Consider the following 19,686-nt stretch of genomic DNA (forward strand, 5'->3'; position numbering starts at 1 on the left):
TCTTCAGCTGAGGAGCATCTGAAAGGGATTTCTTCTCTTCCCTGGCAGTTACGCTTTCTAACATTTTTCCTGGATAATTTTGCGCCGTGTGAAAAGCTCCTGTGAAATATGTTATCACACCCTTTCTGTTGGCATTTGTATGCCTCAGTGTCTAGACCTGAGCATTAAAGATTTTATTGTGGAACCTTCATTATAGAGTTTCAGATATCCCCCTTGTTACAATATTTTTTAACTCACAAATGACACTTCGACACATTGAAGCTGCATGTTGCTAATGTAAATCAAGTAAAAATGTGGTATTGAATAATTTCCTAATACATCGTTATGGAGGTCAGAGCTCTGTTTTCCCCAAACTGAGCCACAAATTCCCTGCAAAACCACAGAGCTGAAGGTTTGTACCAAGATGTTAAGATATCCTCCGGAGGATAGGGGTCAGGTTTCTGATCAGTTAGGTCTGAACGCTAGACCCCTACCAATCCCAAGAACGACGAGCCTAAAAAAATCGAACTGCGAAAAATAAGACATAAGTGCGTTATTTCAACATTGAAATTTCTATCTTTGGACCACAAGCGTAGGGAGTCTATGGAAACCATCTGAAAAAGGAGTGAGTTTAGCAGAGGCCAGCCCTTCTAAACACTGACAGGTGCCTCTAGTAAGGCATTTAAAAGTCATTAAAGTAGTTCTGCCAATGAGGGATTTTTTGGGACTGCCACGTTATTGCACTGCAGCCAGCCATGTGAATGGATGATAAAATCATGAATAATAGCTGCAACTTGGTCGCGATTTACTGCTTTGATGGTCATGATTTTATAGCGTGGCTAACTTAGCGTCAAAATAACGTTCATGAGAAAGAGGCCTAATGGAGAATGACCGAGGCCACTTCACAGCATGGAATGGACTCTGGACACCTATGTTCATAAGGGCAAAAGAAGTCCCATGTGTCAGAAACTGCCAGTGAGACATTAATAGCGTATCCTATCAATATGTCTTAAATCTATATCATGGAAAACTTCCCTTAATTTTCTACTATATACAGTAACTATGGCGCGGACACTATTTGGTTCCAAGCCATTCGGTATCTGTTATAAGGCTCTATTCACACTATTCATACCTTCAAAATACCATATATTGTTTCAGTAGCAAAGTTGGTGTAACGCATGCAAAGGGTTGGAGTTAAAAGCTGTGTATATTTGCAACCATTGGAAAATTAGTCTTGATTACAAACGGCCTACTGTTTTGTATATATAACTTCTTTACAGACCTATGTGTCTCTATGATTATAGATACCAAATAAAGCCTTCGTAGTCTGGCCCAGCAGTCCTGTGGTAACCTAGCCATACACGTAAGATGATCATGGGTCAATCAATTGTCTATAGGATCATTGTTAGAAATGATCCCACCAGCAATATGAAAGACTAAACTGGCTGATCAGGGAGCCAGTATCTAAAAAAGATATACTCACTGTGACATTGCACAAACTGGCATATCATCAGCCGTATTCACATGATCATTCCATACATTTATACACTGACATGCCCAAAGTCATGGGACAGGAACACATATGATCTAGGACCTCTTGTAGCCCGGTGAAGTGCAGCAAATCGATGTGTTATCGATTTCACAAGTGGACAGAATACGTCTGGAGGAAAGTTGAACCAAACCATCTGGATAGACACCAACAGCTTCGTGGTATTTTTAGGTGCAGGATTTCAGGTGCAAATGGACCTCTCCACTACATTCCATAAATTCTCAATTGGAAATATCAGGCAGACCACACCATTTGTTAGAACTCCTCCAGAATGCTTTTCAAACCAGTTCTGGACAATATGGGCCAAATGACATGGTGCATTATTTTGCTGGAATATCCCAACATTGTGGGATTACATGAATTCCATGAAGAGCTACAAATGGTCACCAAGCAATGAAACATAGCAGACACCAGTCAGTTACACGTTTAGATGGACCAGTGGACCCAACCCAAGCCTTGAGAACACACCTCACACCAGTATGGAACCCCCACCAGCTTGCACAGTGCCTTTTTGACAACTGTGGTCCATGGTTGCTTAGAGTCTATGCCATACACGAACCCTACCATCATCTTGAAACAATTGGACCACGCTTTATGTTGCCAGTACTCTGGGATCCAGTTAACAATCTCACAAGCCCAGGTGAGGCATTGTGTTTAGTATTGTGATATTAACAGAGGCTCTCTGGTAGGTCTTCTGCTCCCACATCTCATGGCAGCTAAAGAACACTGCACTGACCTGCAGGATATGCATGTGAGGCCTCCTGCATTGAATGTGGATGTGATTTCTGTCAGAGTCATTTGTCTGCTTGCATGAACAATTCTAGCCAGGCACTGCTGATTGCAATTATTAGGTACCTGTGGATAGCCATTGCGCTATCCATCGTGGGTGGTAATGCTTTCAATGACGTATTCCCAGTACACATGTCACACTGTGGATTGAGGAATGTTAAATGCCTACCCAATTTCGAAAATGAATTGTCACATTCATCAGGCACCCACTATCATACGACATCCAAACTCTGATAATTAGAATTGCCTTGTCATGAGCACACTGGCCAATGTTCAACCATACTCACAAGGCTCCACAACTTATGGGAGTTCCCAAAGTATCAACTGACGTAACGCCACTTCATAATCAATTTACAAACTTCTATCCCATGACTTTTGGCATGTTAGTATATTTTCGTTAATCATGGGTGAAATTCTCCAAATGGATGTACACATTTTTGGCAGAGTCAATTTTATTTGTAATCTGTAAACATAGAGACACATAGGTCTAAGAGCTGCATATGAAAAATATATTTTTAAAGAGTAGCTGCACTTTCAATCTGCAGTACTAATGCTCTCTTGGCCATTTTCAGCTCCTCCCAATAGTTGAAAATGGTCCCATATAGTGCTTACAAAGCACTATATGGGGCTGTCTTCTGCTGCCGGGAACAGCCGAACACAACTGATAGAGCACGAGCGCTACCATGCGTAAGTCTGTGTACTCGCTAATTTAGACAAGTTTTCTTTGAACAACAATGATAAGGATGCAAACAAAACCAGAACCATATTAGATGGGTACATGAATGCACCTCCGCTGTGCAACCATTGAAAGACTATGATATAGTAACATAGTATGCAAGGCTGAAAAAAGACAAATATACATCCAGTTCAGCCTGTTTCCACCCCCCTTGTTGATCCAGAGGAAGGCAAAAAAACCCTGATGAGGCAGAAACCAATTTACTCCATTTTGGAGGAAAAATCCTTCCTGACTGCAATGATGGACAGAATTCCTAAATGACTCTAGATAATTAACAAAAGCGGTGTGTTTTGTATATGAATATTTCTATGATTATCTTTTACAGTTAATGTTGAGGTCACTGCTGAAGACCTTGCTCCTCCAATGCCATCTACCATCCTAAGCTTCAAATATCATACCTACACACAAATGGTCAGTATACTAAAAAAGACTGCAGCCAAGTGCTCCAACATAGCCAAGACATACAGCATTGGAAGAAGCTTTGAAGGAAAAGACCTTTTTGTGATTGAGTTTTCTAACAATCCAGGACAACATGAATTACGTGAGTATTGACACTGTCTACATACATTTACACTTACATAGTTACATTGTAATCTATGTGCAGAGTCCAGACCTTAAAGGGCTTGTGCTAGCTTGAGAATGCAGGTCCCAGGGTGAACAGCTGATTGCCCCAGGGGTGTAGCTAAAGGCTCATGGGCCCGGGTGAAAAAGTTTATCTTGGAGCCCCATCTTCTCTTAACCCCTTAATGCAGAGACGTAACTTGAAGCTCCTGGGCCCAATGCAAAACCCGTAACAGGGCCCCCAACTATAATGCTTTATTCATAGTACTGGGCTCCCTATATGGAGAAGAGAAGCCTTATGGGCCCCCAAAACCTCCTGGGCCCGGGTGCAACTGCATCACCTATAGTTACACCAGTGCCCCATGTCCCACCCTTGGCACTCCCAGCAATCATATGCTTCTGCTGAAGAAAGCCATGGTTGGTGAGACATTTCCCTTACAGTGGCTACTGCAGGAAAAATGTACTATTACAGGACAGTCATTCCCATAAATGGCTGTTCTGTAATACCAGGACAACACAAGGTCCACCAAAATGGGGAAGCTTTCCATTTTGGGTCATGTAGGGGCTCCCAAGCACATCACCCCACTCTATGATGTTCATATGCCCAAACCCCTTTAATTTAGTTATGGACAATGCAGTGGGCAAGAGTTCCTTACAGTTGCCTCACAGCCAAAGACAGGTTTCTGAGGAGGGGTGGAATAGCTAAAGAGGAACTGGCCTCTGAATTAAAAAAATTTTGGGGGGAGGACAATCTCCTCTAGAAGACTTGCTGAAATTTTAGTTGGTCATCTGGATATAATTTTGAAGCCTAATCAATTTTAGGTTCCACTGGATAAAATTTTGTATATGAAGAATAAAACAAATTCTTTATCAATTTTTTTCTACAGTTGAGCCAGAATTTAGATATATTGCCAACATGCATGGTAATGAAGTAGTGGGAAAAGAACTGCTGGTTTACCTGGCACAGTATTTGTGCTCAGAATATCTTCTTGGAAATTCCAGGATCCAGACCTTGATCAACACCACCAGAATTCACCTTCTGCCTTCCATGAACCCAGATGGCTATGACTTGGCATCAGAGGAGGTAAAATATAAGGTTTATTTAGGTCGTAAGTAGAGATGAGCAAACATGCTCGTTTAGGACAATTACTCGACCGAGCATCGCTTTTTTCGAGTAACTGCCTACTCGGGCGAAAAGATTCGGAGGGCGCCGGGGGTGAGCGGTGAGTAGAAGGGGGGAACAGGGGGGAGCTCTCTCTTTCTCTCTCTCTCTTTCCCCCCCACTCCCCACCGCAACCCCCCGCTCACCCCCGGTGCCCCCCGAATCTTTTCGCCCTATTAGGCAGTTACTCAAAAAAAGCGATGCTCGATTGAGTAATTGCTCTGAACGAGCACATTCGCTCATCTCTAGTCGTAAGCTTTTATGAGCAGGGACATCTCTCTTTTTCTCTCATTCTCTATTCATTCATTTTATTTGTCATTTTACTTGTTTTCTATGTTTTTAATTGGTTTGTCAGGTTGTAAATTAATTATCCTCTATCTTTAGGGCAGGTCATCAGTAGTAGGTCAGCGGTGGCCAGTCACCCTGGATCCCTGCTGAATAGCTGTATGCTGACGCCAGCACGCTTGTGCACTGAGCTGATTTCTGCAGGAAGCAGACAGCTCCATTCTTACTGCAGTGTCCAGGTTTGGTATTGCAGGCCAAATTCCCATTCATTTCAATGGAAACTGTGCTTGTAATACCAAGCCTGGCCACTGCAGGAAGAACGGAACTATCTGCTTCCAAAATCAGCATAATGCATGAGTGCATTGACTTGGCGCCCAGCTGTTCAGCAGGGATCCTGGGTGACTGACCGCCAGTGATCTACTATTGATTATATCTGTTCTGAGGATGGACCATCTATAGTTTATAACAGGACAACTCCTTTAATTATAACATGCTGCTGAATATGTTCTCACAAGATGTGGTAATATAATTAGTATTATAAAATAAATTGATTTATTACCGTCTAATGACTGCAGACTGTACATTTACATGTACTTCACTATTTAACATACAGTAGAGCTTTTTTCTACTTTAGATGTTCTACTTGCAAACTTTCTGAAAACCCCTTTTATAGGATCAAATGATGAATATGGTACAAATCTAAATTGATCTGAATGCTTTCATCTCGCAGGGTGCTGGTTACAATGGATGGACAAATGGGCGAATGACAGCTCAGAACATTGATCTCAATAGAAATTTCCCTGATTTAACATCTGAAGTGCATAAGATTATGAAAGTACGCTCAGCCCGAGTTGATCATATGCCAATCCCCGAGTCGTATTGGTGGGGTAAGGTATGAAAGATTTTGATTTTACACTCATTATAGATTATTTTTTAAAAAGGGATGGGGAGGGAGTTTAGTTGCGTCCAATGCTGGGTATAGAAGACAGCTTACTCTAGTTAAGCATTAGCAGTCATTCCGAGGATTTCTGCCAAATGAGGGATTTCTGCCCTGCAGCGTATTTTTTGCTGATACGCAGTAGCTGCCCGTGTGAACGGCAGAAGATACGCAGCTAAAGATAGGCATTTGATCGCGGCTATTTTTCATTCATGCAATTTTACGGCGCGTACGGGTGACTGTAAAAGCGCATACAGTCATGTGAAAGAGCCCGTGGGCTGCATTCACACGAACGTATATCGGCTCGGTTTTCATGCCGAGCCGATATACGTCATCCTCATCTGCAAGGGGGAAGGGGAGGATGGAAGAGCCAGGAGCAGGAACTGAGCTCCCGCCCCCTCTCTGCCTCCTCTCCGCCCCTCTGCACTATTTGCACTGAAAGGAGGTGGGGCGGGGTGGGGCTAAGTTCTGAGCATTAACCCCGCCCCTGTCCTGCCTCTCCCCATTGCAAATAGTGCAGAGGGGTGGAGAGGAGGCAGAGAGGGGGCGGGAGCTCAATTCCTGCTCCAGGCTCTTCCATCCTCCCCCCCTGCAGATGAGGATGACGTATATTGGCTCGGCGTGAAAACCGAGCCGATATACGTTCGTGTTAATGCAGCCTAAGGCTGTCACTTGTAGCCATAGATTTTCCTATATGAATCTTACACATTTGTCTTCAGACGTATATAGCTGTCTATCAGAAAATGGTGCTCTGATGGCTATAATGATATATCACGAAATGTATTTACACCGACTTTTGGAACTGTTTAGAAAAAAAAACAGAATGGTGTTCAAGGGCGAGCATTCACTTGTTTTGTGCTATCTGCTTGATATTGCAATTATTACTTTTATTTCCATACTGAATTGTCTCATCTGATGTAATCACTGACTCGCTAGCTGCAAGCCTGAGCTCAATACTCATTTTCTTGATCTCATTTAAGTTCATCTGAACTTATAGGGAACTTATAATAGGTTCAGATTTGTGTGTAATGAGATATGGCCTTGATAATCCTGAGCAAGGTATGAAATCCATTCATGTGATCATTAAAAACAATTATGGAGATTATTCAAAGAGACGGAAACAATTATTGCATCCATTCACCGCTAAACTCTCATCTGCATTTTTTCTCAAGGGTATTCACATCATAGAATATTGAAGTTGTTGAATGCATTACTTGAGTTCTGTTGAATAATAGCAGGATTCTAGGTTACAAAGCTGTAGGAAATCTTTTATATCCTGTTATAGAAACACCATGTGCATTTCTGTAACATAGTATGTAAGGCCGAATGAAGACAATGTCCATGTAGTTTAGCCTGTTTATCCTCCTGTGTTGTTGGTCCAGGGGAAGGCAAAAAAAAACCCAGAGCAGAAGCCAATTAGCCCTTTTGGGGGAAAAATTCCTTCCCGACTCCCTAATGACAATCAGATTGTTCCCTGCATCAACCCCTAATAGTTCCTACCTGCTTGTATACCCGGATTAACAATTGACCTAAGATTTATATCCTGTAATATCCTTCCACTCCAGAAAGACATCAAGTCCCCTTTTAAAATCCTCTGGATTTTGCCATCACCACTTCCTCAGGCAGAGAGTTCCACAGTCTCACTGCTCTTACAGTAAAGAACCCTTTTCTGTGTTGGTGATGAAACCTGCTTTCTTCTAGATGTAGCGGATGTCCTCTCGTTACCGTCACAGTCCTGGGTATAAACAGATCATGGGAGAGATCCTTGTATTGTCCCCTCATGTATTTATACATAGTTATTTGATCACCCCTTAGCTGTCTTTTTTCCAGGGTAAATAATCCCAATTTGGAGAGCCTCTCTGGGTATTCCAGTCCCTTCATTCCATGTATTAGTTTAGTTGCCCTTCTTTGAACCCCCTCAAGCACTGCAACATCTTTCCTGAACACTGGTGACCAGAACTGTACGCAGTATTCCATGTGGGGCCTGACAAGTGCCTTATATAGTGGTAGAATAATGTTCTCATCCTTCGCCCCTATACCTCTTTTAATGCACCCCAAGACTTTATTAGCTTTTGCAGCAGATGGCTGCCATTGGTTACTCTAGTTTAATCTATAATCCACTAGTACCCACAGGTCTTTTTCCATATCACTTTTCCCTAGCAGTACCCCATTTAGTGTATATTGGTGACATCTGTTTCTCCTGCCCATGTGCATAACCTTACATTTATCAACATTGAACTTCATTTGCCATTTTTATGCCCAAGCCCCCAGCTTATCTAGGTCCGTTTGTAGAAGGTGGCTTTTAGGTTTACAGGCCATTGAAGAGGACAGGATATCTGTCTGGTATTTTATGGGCCTCATACACATAGTAGAGCTGCATGTCTACATGGGGCTCCATATTCTTCCATAGAAGCAATGGCACTGTATTAGGGTTCCATAATGTAGCCATGTGTATAAGATCAGTGCTAAAATCTATAATATAAATGTTTTCTGCTGAAAAATGCTTGTAACTATAACTAAGCTACGCTATGACTGACTAACAGGGACATAATTTGTATATACAGATATATCAACCTAAGAGAGCCTAAAAATTGGGAAGGGACACCTATAGGAAGCATTTAAAAACATACTGCAACCTGGCACTACATCCATTTTTAGGGCATTTATTAGTCCGAACCAGGACAGCTGCTTCTTAGAGTAACTGTTCAGATCTCTAATTGTCTCTTCTAACAAGGGGACATAGTTAAGTTGTTATAGGGTGGACGTATCTGCAGACAGGTTCATCCCCAAGTATTGGAGAGAGGATGATTACCACTTGAATTCAAATTAGTTTGCTAGGTGTAGAACCTCCCTGGTGGGCAGGGATACATTTAGGGCTTCAGTTTTCCCAAGATTAATTTTGAAATTGTTTAAGTGGCCGAATCATGTGAATTCTTGAAGGATTACTTAGGAGGTATTCAGTATATAATGCACTTTTACACATGTGAGAGTCAATCTGCAGTCCCCATACATTGGGGTTATTCCTTAGTGCTAAGGCAAAGTGCTCTATCACAATAGAGTACAAGAGGCAGGACAATGGGCATCCCTATCTTGTCCCGTTCCTGATAGGGAATGATCCAGACAGGAGGCTGTTCACATGGATCTGTGCCAAAGGATGAATGTATAAAGCTAGGATCTTACTCAGGAATCCTATGTCTAATCCCAGATGTTCAAGGGATGATCTGAGGAATTCCTAGTGCACGCAATCAAAGGCCTCCTCTACGTCCACTGCTAGGTGAGGGTTTTGTTAGTGCTATCCCTTGCCTCCCTCCCCTTTATGAGGCCCACCTGATTGTTTTGGATGATGTCTGGTAGTATGGGAATCAGTCTATTAGCCAACACCTTTGAGAATTATTCCAGAGTTTAGGAATTACCGTAATGTGTGTCATAAGGGATTGATGCGAAATTAGGGTGGCAGGGGATATTTGGTTGAATGTGGCTTTCACAATAGTGGTGAGGTCCTCTTTGAACATTTTAAAGAACTTGGGAGTGAACCCATCAGGTCCCGATGATATTCCTACAGGGCATGTCTTAATGACCTCACTGATTTTTTCCTTAGAGAAATCTTCTTTCATCGATTCCCTGACTGGCTCCGAAATCACTGGCAGAGCTGTCTCATTTGTGTAGGTGACCATTCAGGTTTGAAGTGAACTAGGGTACATGTCGTCGAACTTGGCTTTGAGATTATACAGGTCATGATAGTACTCCCTAAAGGCCTCTGTTATCCCGTCAGAGTTATGTACCCTACACTCAGACTTATCCTGGATGTGGGGGGATATAAGTGTGCCCCATCATAGTGTGGAGAAAATAAGTGATGGAATGACCACCCCTTGTTAGCGTGTTTGTTCAAGTATTGCTTTGATATATCTCGAAATCATAGGTATTTTTGAACCAGGAGGCTTTTAAGCTCTTCTTTGGTATTTAGCAGCTCATTCAACACTGCCTGGAAGCCTGATTTTGTGTTCCATGCATAATGAGTACTCCCTGTATTACAAGGCCTCTACGGGACATTAGGGACCCGTCAGGGTAAGGAAGACTGGTGCATGATCCGACCATAATGCTTTCCTTATTGAGGCACTGGGGTTCCAGATCAATGCGTGGTGGGTGACTCAACAGAAGGATATCAATGCGACTATTCATGTGGTGGGCGGGGGAGAATTATGAGTAATGTCTGTTGTTTAAATTTAGGAGGCACCGCACATCTACCAGTTGAAGTCTCCTGAGGGCCTGGGTAAACAATTGTAATTGCGTGGAGGAGAGGGCTTCCCGAGAGGCAGAGCAATCCATAGTTGCATCTTGCGGAAAGTTAAAGTCGCTCCACAGTACCAAGTCTGCCAAGCGGACCAATAATGCTCTACTCACTCTCATGGAACTCTGATTGGGAAAATACCAATTCGCTAATGTAAATAATGTATTCTATAACTTGATTTTGAGGAATACAAAATGCCCTTCAGAGTCTACAAGTGTGTCCATGAGCTTATGGGCCATTACCTTGTGGACTGCGATTGAGACTCCTCTGGACTTTGCCGCAGGGTTCGAACTGTGAAACCACATGGTATAGTACCTATCCCTGATGCTGGGGATGTGCCCCGAGCAGAAATGGTTTTCCTGAAAGAGTCCCCTGTTTGTGTAACTGATAATGTATTTGGTTGCCCTTTTGCGCTACTAGAGGCCTCTTACATTTAAGGAGCAAAAATCCAACTGAGCAATCCTGCGATGACAGGAGAGACAACCAGTTGAGCCAAGCAGGAGGAAAAAGAGAGAAAAAAAGGGGAGTGGAGAAATCAAAGGGAGAGAAAAGAGGACAAATGAGAGGAAGAAAACAAAGAAAAACAGGAAAAAGTGTCAAACTAGGTACTGAATTAAGTTGGGAGGCTCAGTGAACAGCTGGGCAGACTTCTTACTGAAGCAATCGTGTCTCACTGGGTTACAGAGAGGGCGATTATACCTTTTAGGGGAAGAAATTATCACCTGTACCTGAAATGCCAGGGCACAGGTTCCCGAACCCAAATTGGTATATAACTGAAGACATTTTGTTTTAACAAGGCATGTGTATCTAACGAATAACAGTAAATGGGAAATCACAGTTAATAACCAACTTCACATGAGACTCCCAGTAGAGCCATCCCCATGGTACTCATCTCTTAATTTTGGAGGGAGTTCCCCCACTGCGCATCAGCAAACTTCTGGGGCCAGGGCAGTTCTACAGTGGGGGGGCCAACACCAATGGTCACATCCTGCACCCCTAAGGAACCTCGAAAATAAGAACCAGAGAAAGTCACCATGGATAAGTGGAAGTTGGGAGAACCCCAAATTGGGCTTCTACACTGCCACCTCTCGTTCTTTACCATGGACCATGTCGCGAACAGCGCTGAAGGTCTGAAGATGGTAGGGGAAGCACTCGGAGGAGTATATTCAACAACATTCTGGGGAAGCCCCTGGAAACCCCATTGGAAATAGACAGAAAGGGTGATTGGTGAAAGACCTAAGGCTGACAAGAAAGTAGGGAGGTGCCTTGGGTGTCACGACTCCAACACAAGACCCTTGTGGGAACCTGCAAATGAAAGGGGAAGCCACAGGTATATGTCATGTTGCGGTGCCAAAGTTCTTCCAAGAGAGGTCGTAGAGCTTTTCGCTTCATGAGTGTGAGAGGTCTGGTAGCAGCTGTAGCTGGGATCCTTGAAATAGAATGGAGCGTTGCTCTCTTGCCTTCAACATAATGTATTCTTTTAGCTGGTATCTGTGAATACAGCAATACAGCAGATAACATCTTGGGGCCACTCCAGGTCTACAGATCTCAGACACGAGGAGCAATGGAATCTGTCCATTTCCAATGGGGTTTCCAGGCGCACCCCTAGAATGTTGTTGAATATGCTCCTCTGGGTGCATGAATGGCCTTAGAAGTTGACTCACTCACTCACCTTTTAGGTGCTTTCCTTAAAGAGAAAAGATAGCATTCCTGATTTTGTGATCAGTAAAATAGTACCGCATGATGGCCGTATCACGATCTGCTTTCAAATAATGTGTTGACTAGAGAGCACGCTCAGATAACGCATCACTCTTCTCGAGTAACTGCTTACTGGTCCAAGCAGGCTCTCCCCTTCTTTTCTTACACATGCCCAATGGGTTCCTGCAGGATGTTGTGGTTTTCACACACATCGCAACAGAGGCGTAACTTGAAGCTTCTGGGCCCCAATGCAAAACCTGTAACGGGGCCCCCAACTATAATGCTTTATGCATAGTACTGGGCTCCCTATATGGAGAAGAGAGGCCTCATGGGCCCCCTAAGGCTCCTGGGCCTGGGTGCAGCTGCATCCCCTGCATCCTCTATAGTTACGCCCCTGCATTGCAATCCACAAAGAACGTCATAAAGGGTGTGATTACATGAAAACCATCTACAAATTCATAGTGCTCAGATAGTCAGTACATCCCATGCAGTAAGTGTTACTTTTAGTACCCCCCACAAAGTAAAAGTGTCCCCTTTTCTGCCCCCATCAACAGTAATGTTAACTTTCCTGCCCCATATTAAAAATGCCCCTTAAAATAATATTGCCGACTTTCTGCCCCCATAATTGATAATGTCACCTTTTCTGCCCCACTTATAAATAAAGACCCTCTTCTGCTTACGTAATTAATAATGTCATTCTATCTGACCCCATAATACATAATGCTGATACTTCTATCCTTATAAGTTATGTCTCCAATTCTGCCACTGTAATGAATAATGCCACCTTTTTCTGCCTTATTATTAATAGCATTATCTACCAGGCAGAAAAGGTGATATATCTTTTCAGTTCCCCTTATTAAACAAGCTGCCTTTTTCTCCTCCTTTTCTGCTGGTTTGAAAAAACTAAAACCACAGGTATACTCACCTCCCTGCACACCCATGCGGCTACAGACAGCTCTTCTGATTTTCCTTTCTTCTGGGTGCAGCATGGTCACATGGTATGTGTTGTGACACGTGCCCAGTGCTAGCGCCAGCCTATCCCTGGCAAGTGCCAGTCACATGTCATGGCATGTATCATGTGAAGAAAGGAAGATCGGAAGAGCTGTGTGGAGCCGCATGGGAGTGCAGGGAGGTGAGCATACCTGTGGTTTTAGTTCTATAAACAGACTGGATCTGCTGAACCATTGAGAACAAGTGCTTGGGCTCCCGCACCCACTGAAGAGCAAGCAGCGGGGGTCCCCCAGAACATAGAGGAACGCGGGGCCTGGAGCAGGGGCTTCATTTGCATCATTGTTAATCCAGCCCTGATTCAGCTTCCTTAAAGGGGTTCTGACAGGAATAATGTTTTTATGCTTTAACAGCCATTGTTCCCTGGTCTGCCTAATGGACACAGGGAACCCACGATTAATGGCTGTTAAAGCATAAAAACATAATACTTACTTTGTGTTCTGTCGTTGTTGTTGTCATCAAGGGGGTCATCTCCCGGCAGGCAGTCTTCTTCTGACGAGCGGGAATGCGCACATGCGCAGTGGAGAGGTGCCCTCTGACAGTCAAGACGGGCCGCGTCTCCACTGTGCATGTGCAGAACTCAGACTTCAGACAGGACGGACGGGCCGCCCACAGCAAGCACTGCTTGTGAGGTAACCTCGGAAGTGGCTGGCGGACGGAGCAGAGCAGGAAGCGGCCATTTAGACCGCTCCAGCTCTGCTTCTACAAGCCACAAATGAAGAAGCTGGATGGAGGGGACATGCCTGGCGACATGTCAGAACCCCTTTAAGACACAATGAGTCCCTACTGGAGTTTTTCTTTAGAACTAATGAAATTGGCTTGATATAATTAAATAAGTTAAAGCAATCCTTGAGGCCTGGACAAACAAAGATGGCTGCACCTGCTTCTCTGACTACCTGATGTACACTGTGCGTCCCTCCACTCTATCTCTACGGAATTTCCTTGCAGACTCGGCGCACATTTGCGCTGACACACCCGCCTTTTTGGTAAGGAATACTATGACGCTCAGAGATCGCGCCAGAGCGATGGAACATTGAGGAGGAGCGCATGGTGCAATTGGAATTCCCACCTCCACAAGGTAATGCACACTATTTAAAGATGTCATTTTTATTGTATGCTCTGCTTGAAAAGGGCGTTTTAATACGCCGAAACGCGTTGCATGACCCTCGCTGCAAGAGGTGTCTTTTATATGTATTTTTTGGATACATTTTCTTGCTTCTGAATAAACCTACTATTTAAAAATACTGTCGGATATGACAGTTAATTGATCTAAACAAGAAGATCTACAGCGGGAGCGCGGAAAGAAGCCGTCTTTTTCCTTTATACCATTCTATTTAACCCATTGAAGGATTATTTTGCTTCCTTGGGGTTTCTCTTCCCCGTGGCTCTCCTTCCACAGCGAAGGATATCTGGAGATTCTCTGCATATTATACAAGGCACACCCGGACCACAGGTGCAGGCGGGGTGTCCCCGAATATCCTACGGGAACCCCGTTGTGCACCAGGTGAGTCATTTTGATTTTTCAATCTTATGGTGGCGTGGATCGTTGTTTCAGTATAGAGGGTGCGGGGGATGCGGTTGCACCCGGGCCCAGGAACCTTAGGGGGCCCATAAGACCTCTCTTCCCCATATAGGGAGCCCAGTACTATGAACAAAGCATTATAGTTGGCGGCCCTGTTACAGGTTTTGCATTGGGGCCCAGAAGCTTCAAGTTATGTCTCTGTGCAGCATGGTTTAGGTATGGGTACGGGTACAGATAGAGATAGAGGGCGGAGCTCCAGCTCACGTTTTGCATCAGGGCCCCTGAGCCTTCAGTTACGCCCCTGGTCTAAGACCTTACACCTGCTTTGATTGATCAGCACTACCCACGTGAGCAGCACTGACTAGTAGGAGCAGCTTGTAGTGTCTTAGACTATCAATGCACGCTAATGCACAGTGTACATCAGGTAGTCAGAGAAGAGGTTCGGCTATCTTTGTCCAGGCCCAGAGGGTCACTTTAATGCAGGTCTTCCAGTTATCTTGCATATTGAAGTTTTTTGTAACGCTAGTAACCAGTGCAGTATAAGATTTGTCCACTAGATGTTGCTATTGCTCTATAAAACCGAATAGCTGCTTCTCTCACCAGATGTCGCTCTTTTCCAGGGCATATGCCTTGTGTCTCTAGTTTACTAGTTTACATCATACAGTATATGTGGATGTCATTGTTCCCGGCTGTTGGGTGTTGCACTGAGCACTGCTACAAGACATAAGCAAACTTTTCCTTCTTTCCATATTAGTTTACATCCAAACATTTTATGACATTTTAGAAGGTTTAAAACTGTAAGGCTCGGTTCACACGGGCGGATTTGCCGTGGAAATTCCGTCCGGAATTTTGCCATGGCAAATCCGCATGCGACCGCTAATCCCAGGATTAGCCAGCCAAGTGGACAAGATTTCTCAGAAATCTCGTCCACATGAGACGGCAAATCCGCCACGGCAAAGCCGGCAGAAACCGGCACTGCGGCGCGGATTTGCCGTCTGCAGCATGCTCATTCTTTTTCGTCCTCCGCTGCGGCCGCGCTCTCCTCTTTGGGGGCACGGGACGCAGCGGAAGAGCGACCGGCCGGGCCGCTTCAAAACCGCCACGTGTTTTGAAGCAGCGCTTCTGCCAGCAGAAATCTTGCGGTTTTTCGCTGCGGCCAAACTGCGAGATTCCGCCCCGTGTGAACCCAGGCTAAAGGTAACACCGCTCAAAATGTATAATGCAAAAAAAGTTTCCAGCCAATGTTTAATATCAAGACACACAGTGGTTGTCATTCAGCTGTCCCAATCTCCTGACTGGCGAGTCTCTCATAATACTGCAACCTAGAGAAGGACTGCTGCATATTCTGGTAGATTTGCTATTCCGGAGTTTAGGAAAGTTGAGTTACACCTTTTAGAAGAACTTATAAGAGCTGCTATACAATGTCAGTCATAACTTTCCAGAAACAGATTTAATGTAGCTAAAGAATATCCTGATGAACGTCGATTCCATTCAAAGTTCTTCTTTAGCTGTTGCTAACCTTTTAACATCTATGACAAGGGTCCCCCCAGAACATGTGATGGGGTATAAAATGGGACCAGTAGAGGACTATTTTATTATAATTTTCTGGTTATGCCTATGTGCTGTATGCCATAATACATGAGTGTAAACTAATCAGCTGCCTTGGTTATCTGGGTATGGCCCGATGTCCACAAATCATGGCCCGAGATCCACAAATCATGCCGCTTTCGCATCTCAATTAGAGCATGTGGATTTGATTTGCAGACCATTTGGTCCGGAAAAAAATTTGCAGCATGCTCCATTTCAGTGCAGATCCCACACGGAAGGCTTCCATTGAAGTTAATAGAAGCCATCCGATCCGTGGCCCATCCACAATTGAATTGCGGACGGGTTGCAGATTCCGCGGGAAAGCAGGAGTTTGAAAGAAAAACTCCATGTGCAGCGGTGCGCCGCCGGCGTTTCTGCGCAAGTCCGAGGAGAAGATAGAAGACCTGCAGAAGACTCAGATTGGTAAGTAGAAGACCCACAGTGTCCCCTGCCACGGGCAAGGTCAGATTCCACTGCAGGCTCCCGCATGCAGAAGCCGATTCGTCTGTGGACATGAGGCCTAATTGTGCTCTAAATTTTTGAAACCACAGGTGGAAAAAACAGGAGACCCACTGTAACTTTGGTGCTCAAGGACTCACATTTTCTCTCATTTTTATAATCTACATTGTTTGAACATGGCCTTGATCTATTATAGCTAAACTCCCCCTAGTGGTGACTATGGTCTCTACACAGTCATAAAAGCCCAATAGAAAAAGCAAATACAATGGTCATAAAATGGTAAAATGATGTAACTTAAAATGGAAAGAAAACAGGATAGCCAGTCAAATGTAAAAAATCTCTAAAAACTGTCAGGTCATGAAGCCTCCATTCTATTTGGAAAATAATGGGATGAATGTTACTTGCTACCATCTTCTATTTGATGCCTGAAGGATGTTGCTCCCAATATTTCCTATTGCTTATATGTCCTGTACTGCTCTATGAGGCCAATCTATGTCCAAGGGATCTGCACTGGCTTATGTTACTACTTCTGTTATTTCAGTTCTTCAGGCTTTTCTAGATTGCTGCTTTCTGTCAGTGAATGGGAACCTTCACTATAAGGGCGCCCACCCACTGGCGATTTTTTTCCCTGCGAAATTCGCAGCATTTTTTTCTCTGCAGGGGTCTATGGGACTTGTAATGTTAAAATCGCGATCGCGCAAAATCGCGATTTCGCGGTAAATTGCGATTTTGCGCGATCGCGATTTTAACATTACAAGTCCCATAGACCCCTGCAGAGAAAAAAATGCTGCGAATTTCGCAGGGAAAAAAATCGCCAGTGGGTGGGCGCCCTAATTCTGCAACTTTGTTCTTGCCATTAGTGGAGGTCACATTGGTCAGACTCAATCAATCAAAGATTGGTGGCTCATCTTATTGACTCATCACAGATATTGTTCCAATGCCACCCATGTCTATAATGAGACTCTACTTCAGTCTCCTCCACTAACTGCTTCATCCAATTGAGGAATGTTACCTACCCTCTGTGTTTCTCCCTATCTTTTATATAGATAGCTCCAGAGACAAAAGCGGTCATGAAATGGATGAGAAATATCCCTTTTGTTATTTCCGGCAGTCTTCATGGAGGCGACTTAGTTGTCAGTTACCCTTATGACTTCTCAAAGCATCCTTTAGAAGAAAAAATGTATTCTCCCACCCCAGATGACAAGGTAAGAACTACATAAAGTACATAAAAATGAATGTCCTTGTAATCCGACAGTCAGTGGACCAGAGTTCTGCATTGTGCCATTCCTCAGCTATTCCTCTTGAAAATGTATATAAATTGGCAACTGGATGTAAATATACTGTAGCTCTAGTCAACAAGGTGTGTGTCTACAGAATGACACTAATCAATTAATTTCTTACAGTGTTAGGGTGGGTTCACACGAGCGTGTTTTGGTGCGTACTTAAGTGCGTACAAACGTCCAATGCTCTGCCGGCCCCCTGCATTCTTTTTCAGGGAAGGGCTTTACATATAAGCCCTTCCCTGAAAAAGAAACTTTTTAGTGCAAAACAAATTAAAAAAAAAAAAAAACGTACCCCTCCGCCACTTCTGTGACCCCCGCGGGCATGAAGAACACATCTGCCGCATGAGGCAGATGTTTCCTTCACCCCCGCTAGTTAAAAGAATTCCCTGCTGCTACATCTGCCACATCTGTGGCAGATGCAGCAAAGGGAATTCTTCAATTCTCCACCACATGACAGCTGCGGTAGAGATTCCTGCTGCCGGCATCCCGTCTATGGCTTTTCAGGGAGGGGCTTCATAAGCCCTTCCCTAAAAAGCCATTTAAAATAGTGCAAAAATTTTTAAAAAAACAATGCTCACCTCCCTTCAGCTGCCGGGGCTCAGCCGCGACTTCTGGTGCTGTCCCTGACTCTGTAGTTCTGAGCTATCAGCAGCTGGGGATTTAAAATCCCCGCCTGCTGGTAGCTCTGATTGTGGTTGGCTGAAGTGCTTCAGCCAATCACAATCAGAGCTACCAGCAGGCAGGGATTTTTAAATCCCCAGCTGCTGATAGATCAGCAGTGCTACAGAGCCGGGGACAGCAGCAGAAGTCCCCGCTGAGCCCCGGCAGCTGTCAGTGGCTTTGCAGGGAAGGACTTCATAAGCCCTTCCCTGAAAAGCCTTTTAAAATAGTTTAAAAAAAATACTCACCTGCCGGGGCTCAGCGTTGACTTTGGCCGTTGTCCCTGGCTCTGTAGCTCTTAGCTATCAGCAGCCTGGGATTTAAAATCCCCACCTGCTGATAGCTCCAATTGTGATTAGCTGAAGTGCTTCAGCCAATCACAATCAGAGCTATAAACAGGCGGGGATTTTAAATCCCCGGCTCCTGATAGCTCAGCAGCGCTACAGAGTCAGGGACAGCGGCAGAAGTCAACGCTGACCCCCAGCAGCTGTCAATGGCTTTTCAGGGAAGGGTGCACGCATGACCTATCTTTGCAGGCACGCACCTGTAAAACAAGGACATGTGCACATACCATAGGGAATGCATTGTTGTAAATACAAGCGTGTTTTGGTGCGTGCGTATGCACGCACCAAAACGCGCTCGTGTCAACCCACCCTTAGACAGTGTAGGGACAAGCCCTATTGATAACAGAATAGTAACGCCTAGATGTCAATTCAGTTCATACATTTTCAGAAGGAATAACAGAGGAACAGTATAGCACAGAATTCAGCAGGTGGTTGTGGGTGGTATATGGATCAGGCTTTAACAGTTGACACCCTCCTGCAACTGCAGCAAACCCCACACCTATAACACAATTGTGAGGTGCCAATGGGCTCACCTGGCAGCCCTGAGCCTAAGGAAGGCTCCTAGGGTTACCATTCTACCACATAACGCAGTCTATTAAGCTCTGCCACAGGCAGAGCTTAGTAGACTATTGTTAAAAATAAAATGTACTGAAATACTGAAGTTATTGCAGTATATTATAGTAACAATCAAACTATTATAAGCTTAACATCTCTATGAGAGCTAAAAAAAAAAGTAAAAATAAGGCCCAATGTCCACAGGCGGACTTAAATTGCGGAATCTGTGCGGAGCACCTGCGCAGACGATCCGCAGTTCAAGCCGCCAATAGAGAAACATGAGC

At 44.3% G+C, this 19,686-nt stretch overlaps 1 protein-coding gene across 1 annotated transcript in view; it reads left to right on the forward strand.

Moving 5' to 3' along the window:
- The window catches only part of CPZ (carboxypeptidase Z), a 60,455-nt gene that overhangs the window by 12,073 nt on the left and 28,696 nt on the right, over positions 1–19,686 (forward strand). The window contains exons 4-7 of the mRNA XM_066573339.1: positions 3,379–3,594; positions 4,502–4,698; positions 5,792–5,953; positions 17,607–17,765. Coding sequence (XP_066429436.1) covers positions 3,379–3,594; positions 4,502–4,698; positions 5,792–5,953; positions 17,607–17,765 — 734 coding nt within the window. The remainder of the gene's footprint in view (positions 1–3,378; positions 3,595–4,501; positions 4,699–5,791; positions 5,954–17,606; positions 17,766–19,686) is intronic.

This window comes from Eleutherodactylus coqui, chromosome 7 (assembly GCF_035609145.1).
Source record: "Eleutherodactylus coqui strain aEleCoq1 chromosome 7, aEleCoq1.hap1, whole genome shotgun sequence".
NCBI classification, from domain to species: Eukaryota; Metazoa; Chordata; class Amphibia; order Anura; family Eleutherodactylidae; genus Eleutherodactylus; species Eleutherodactylus coqui.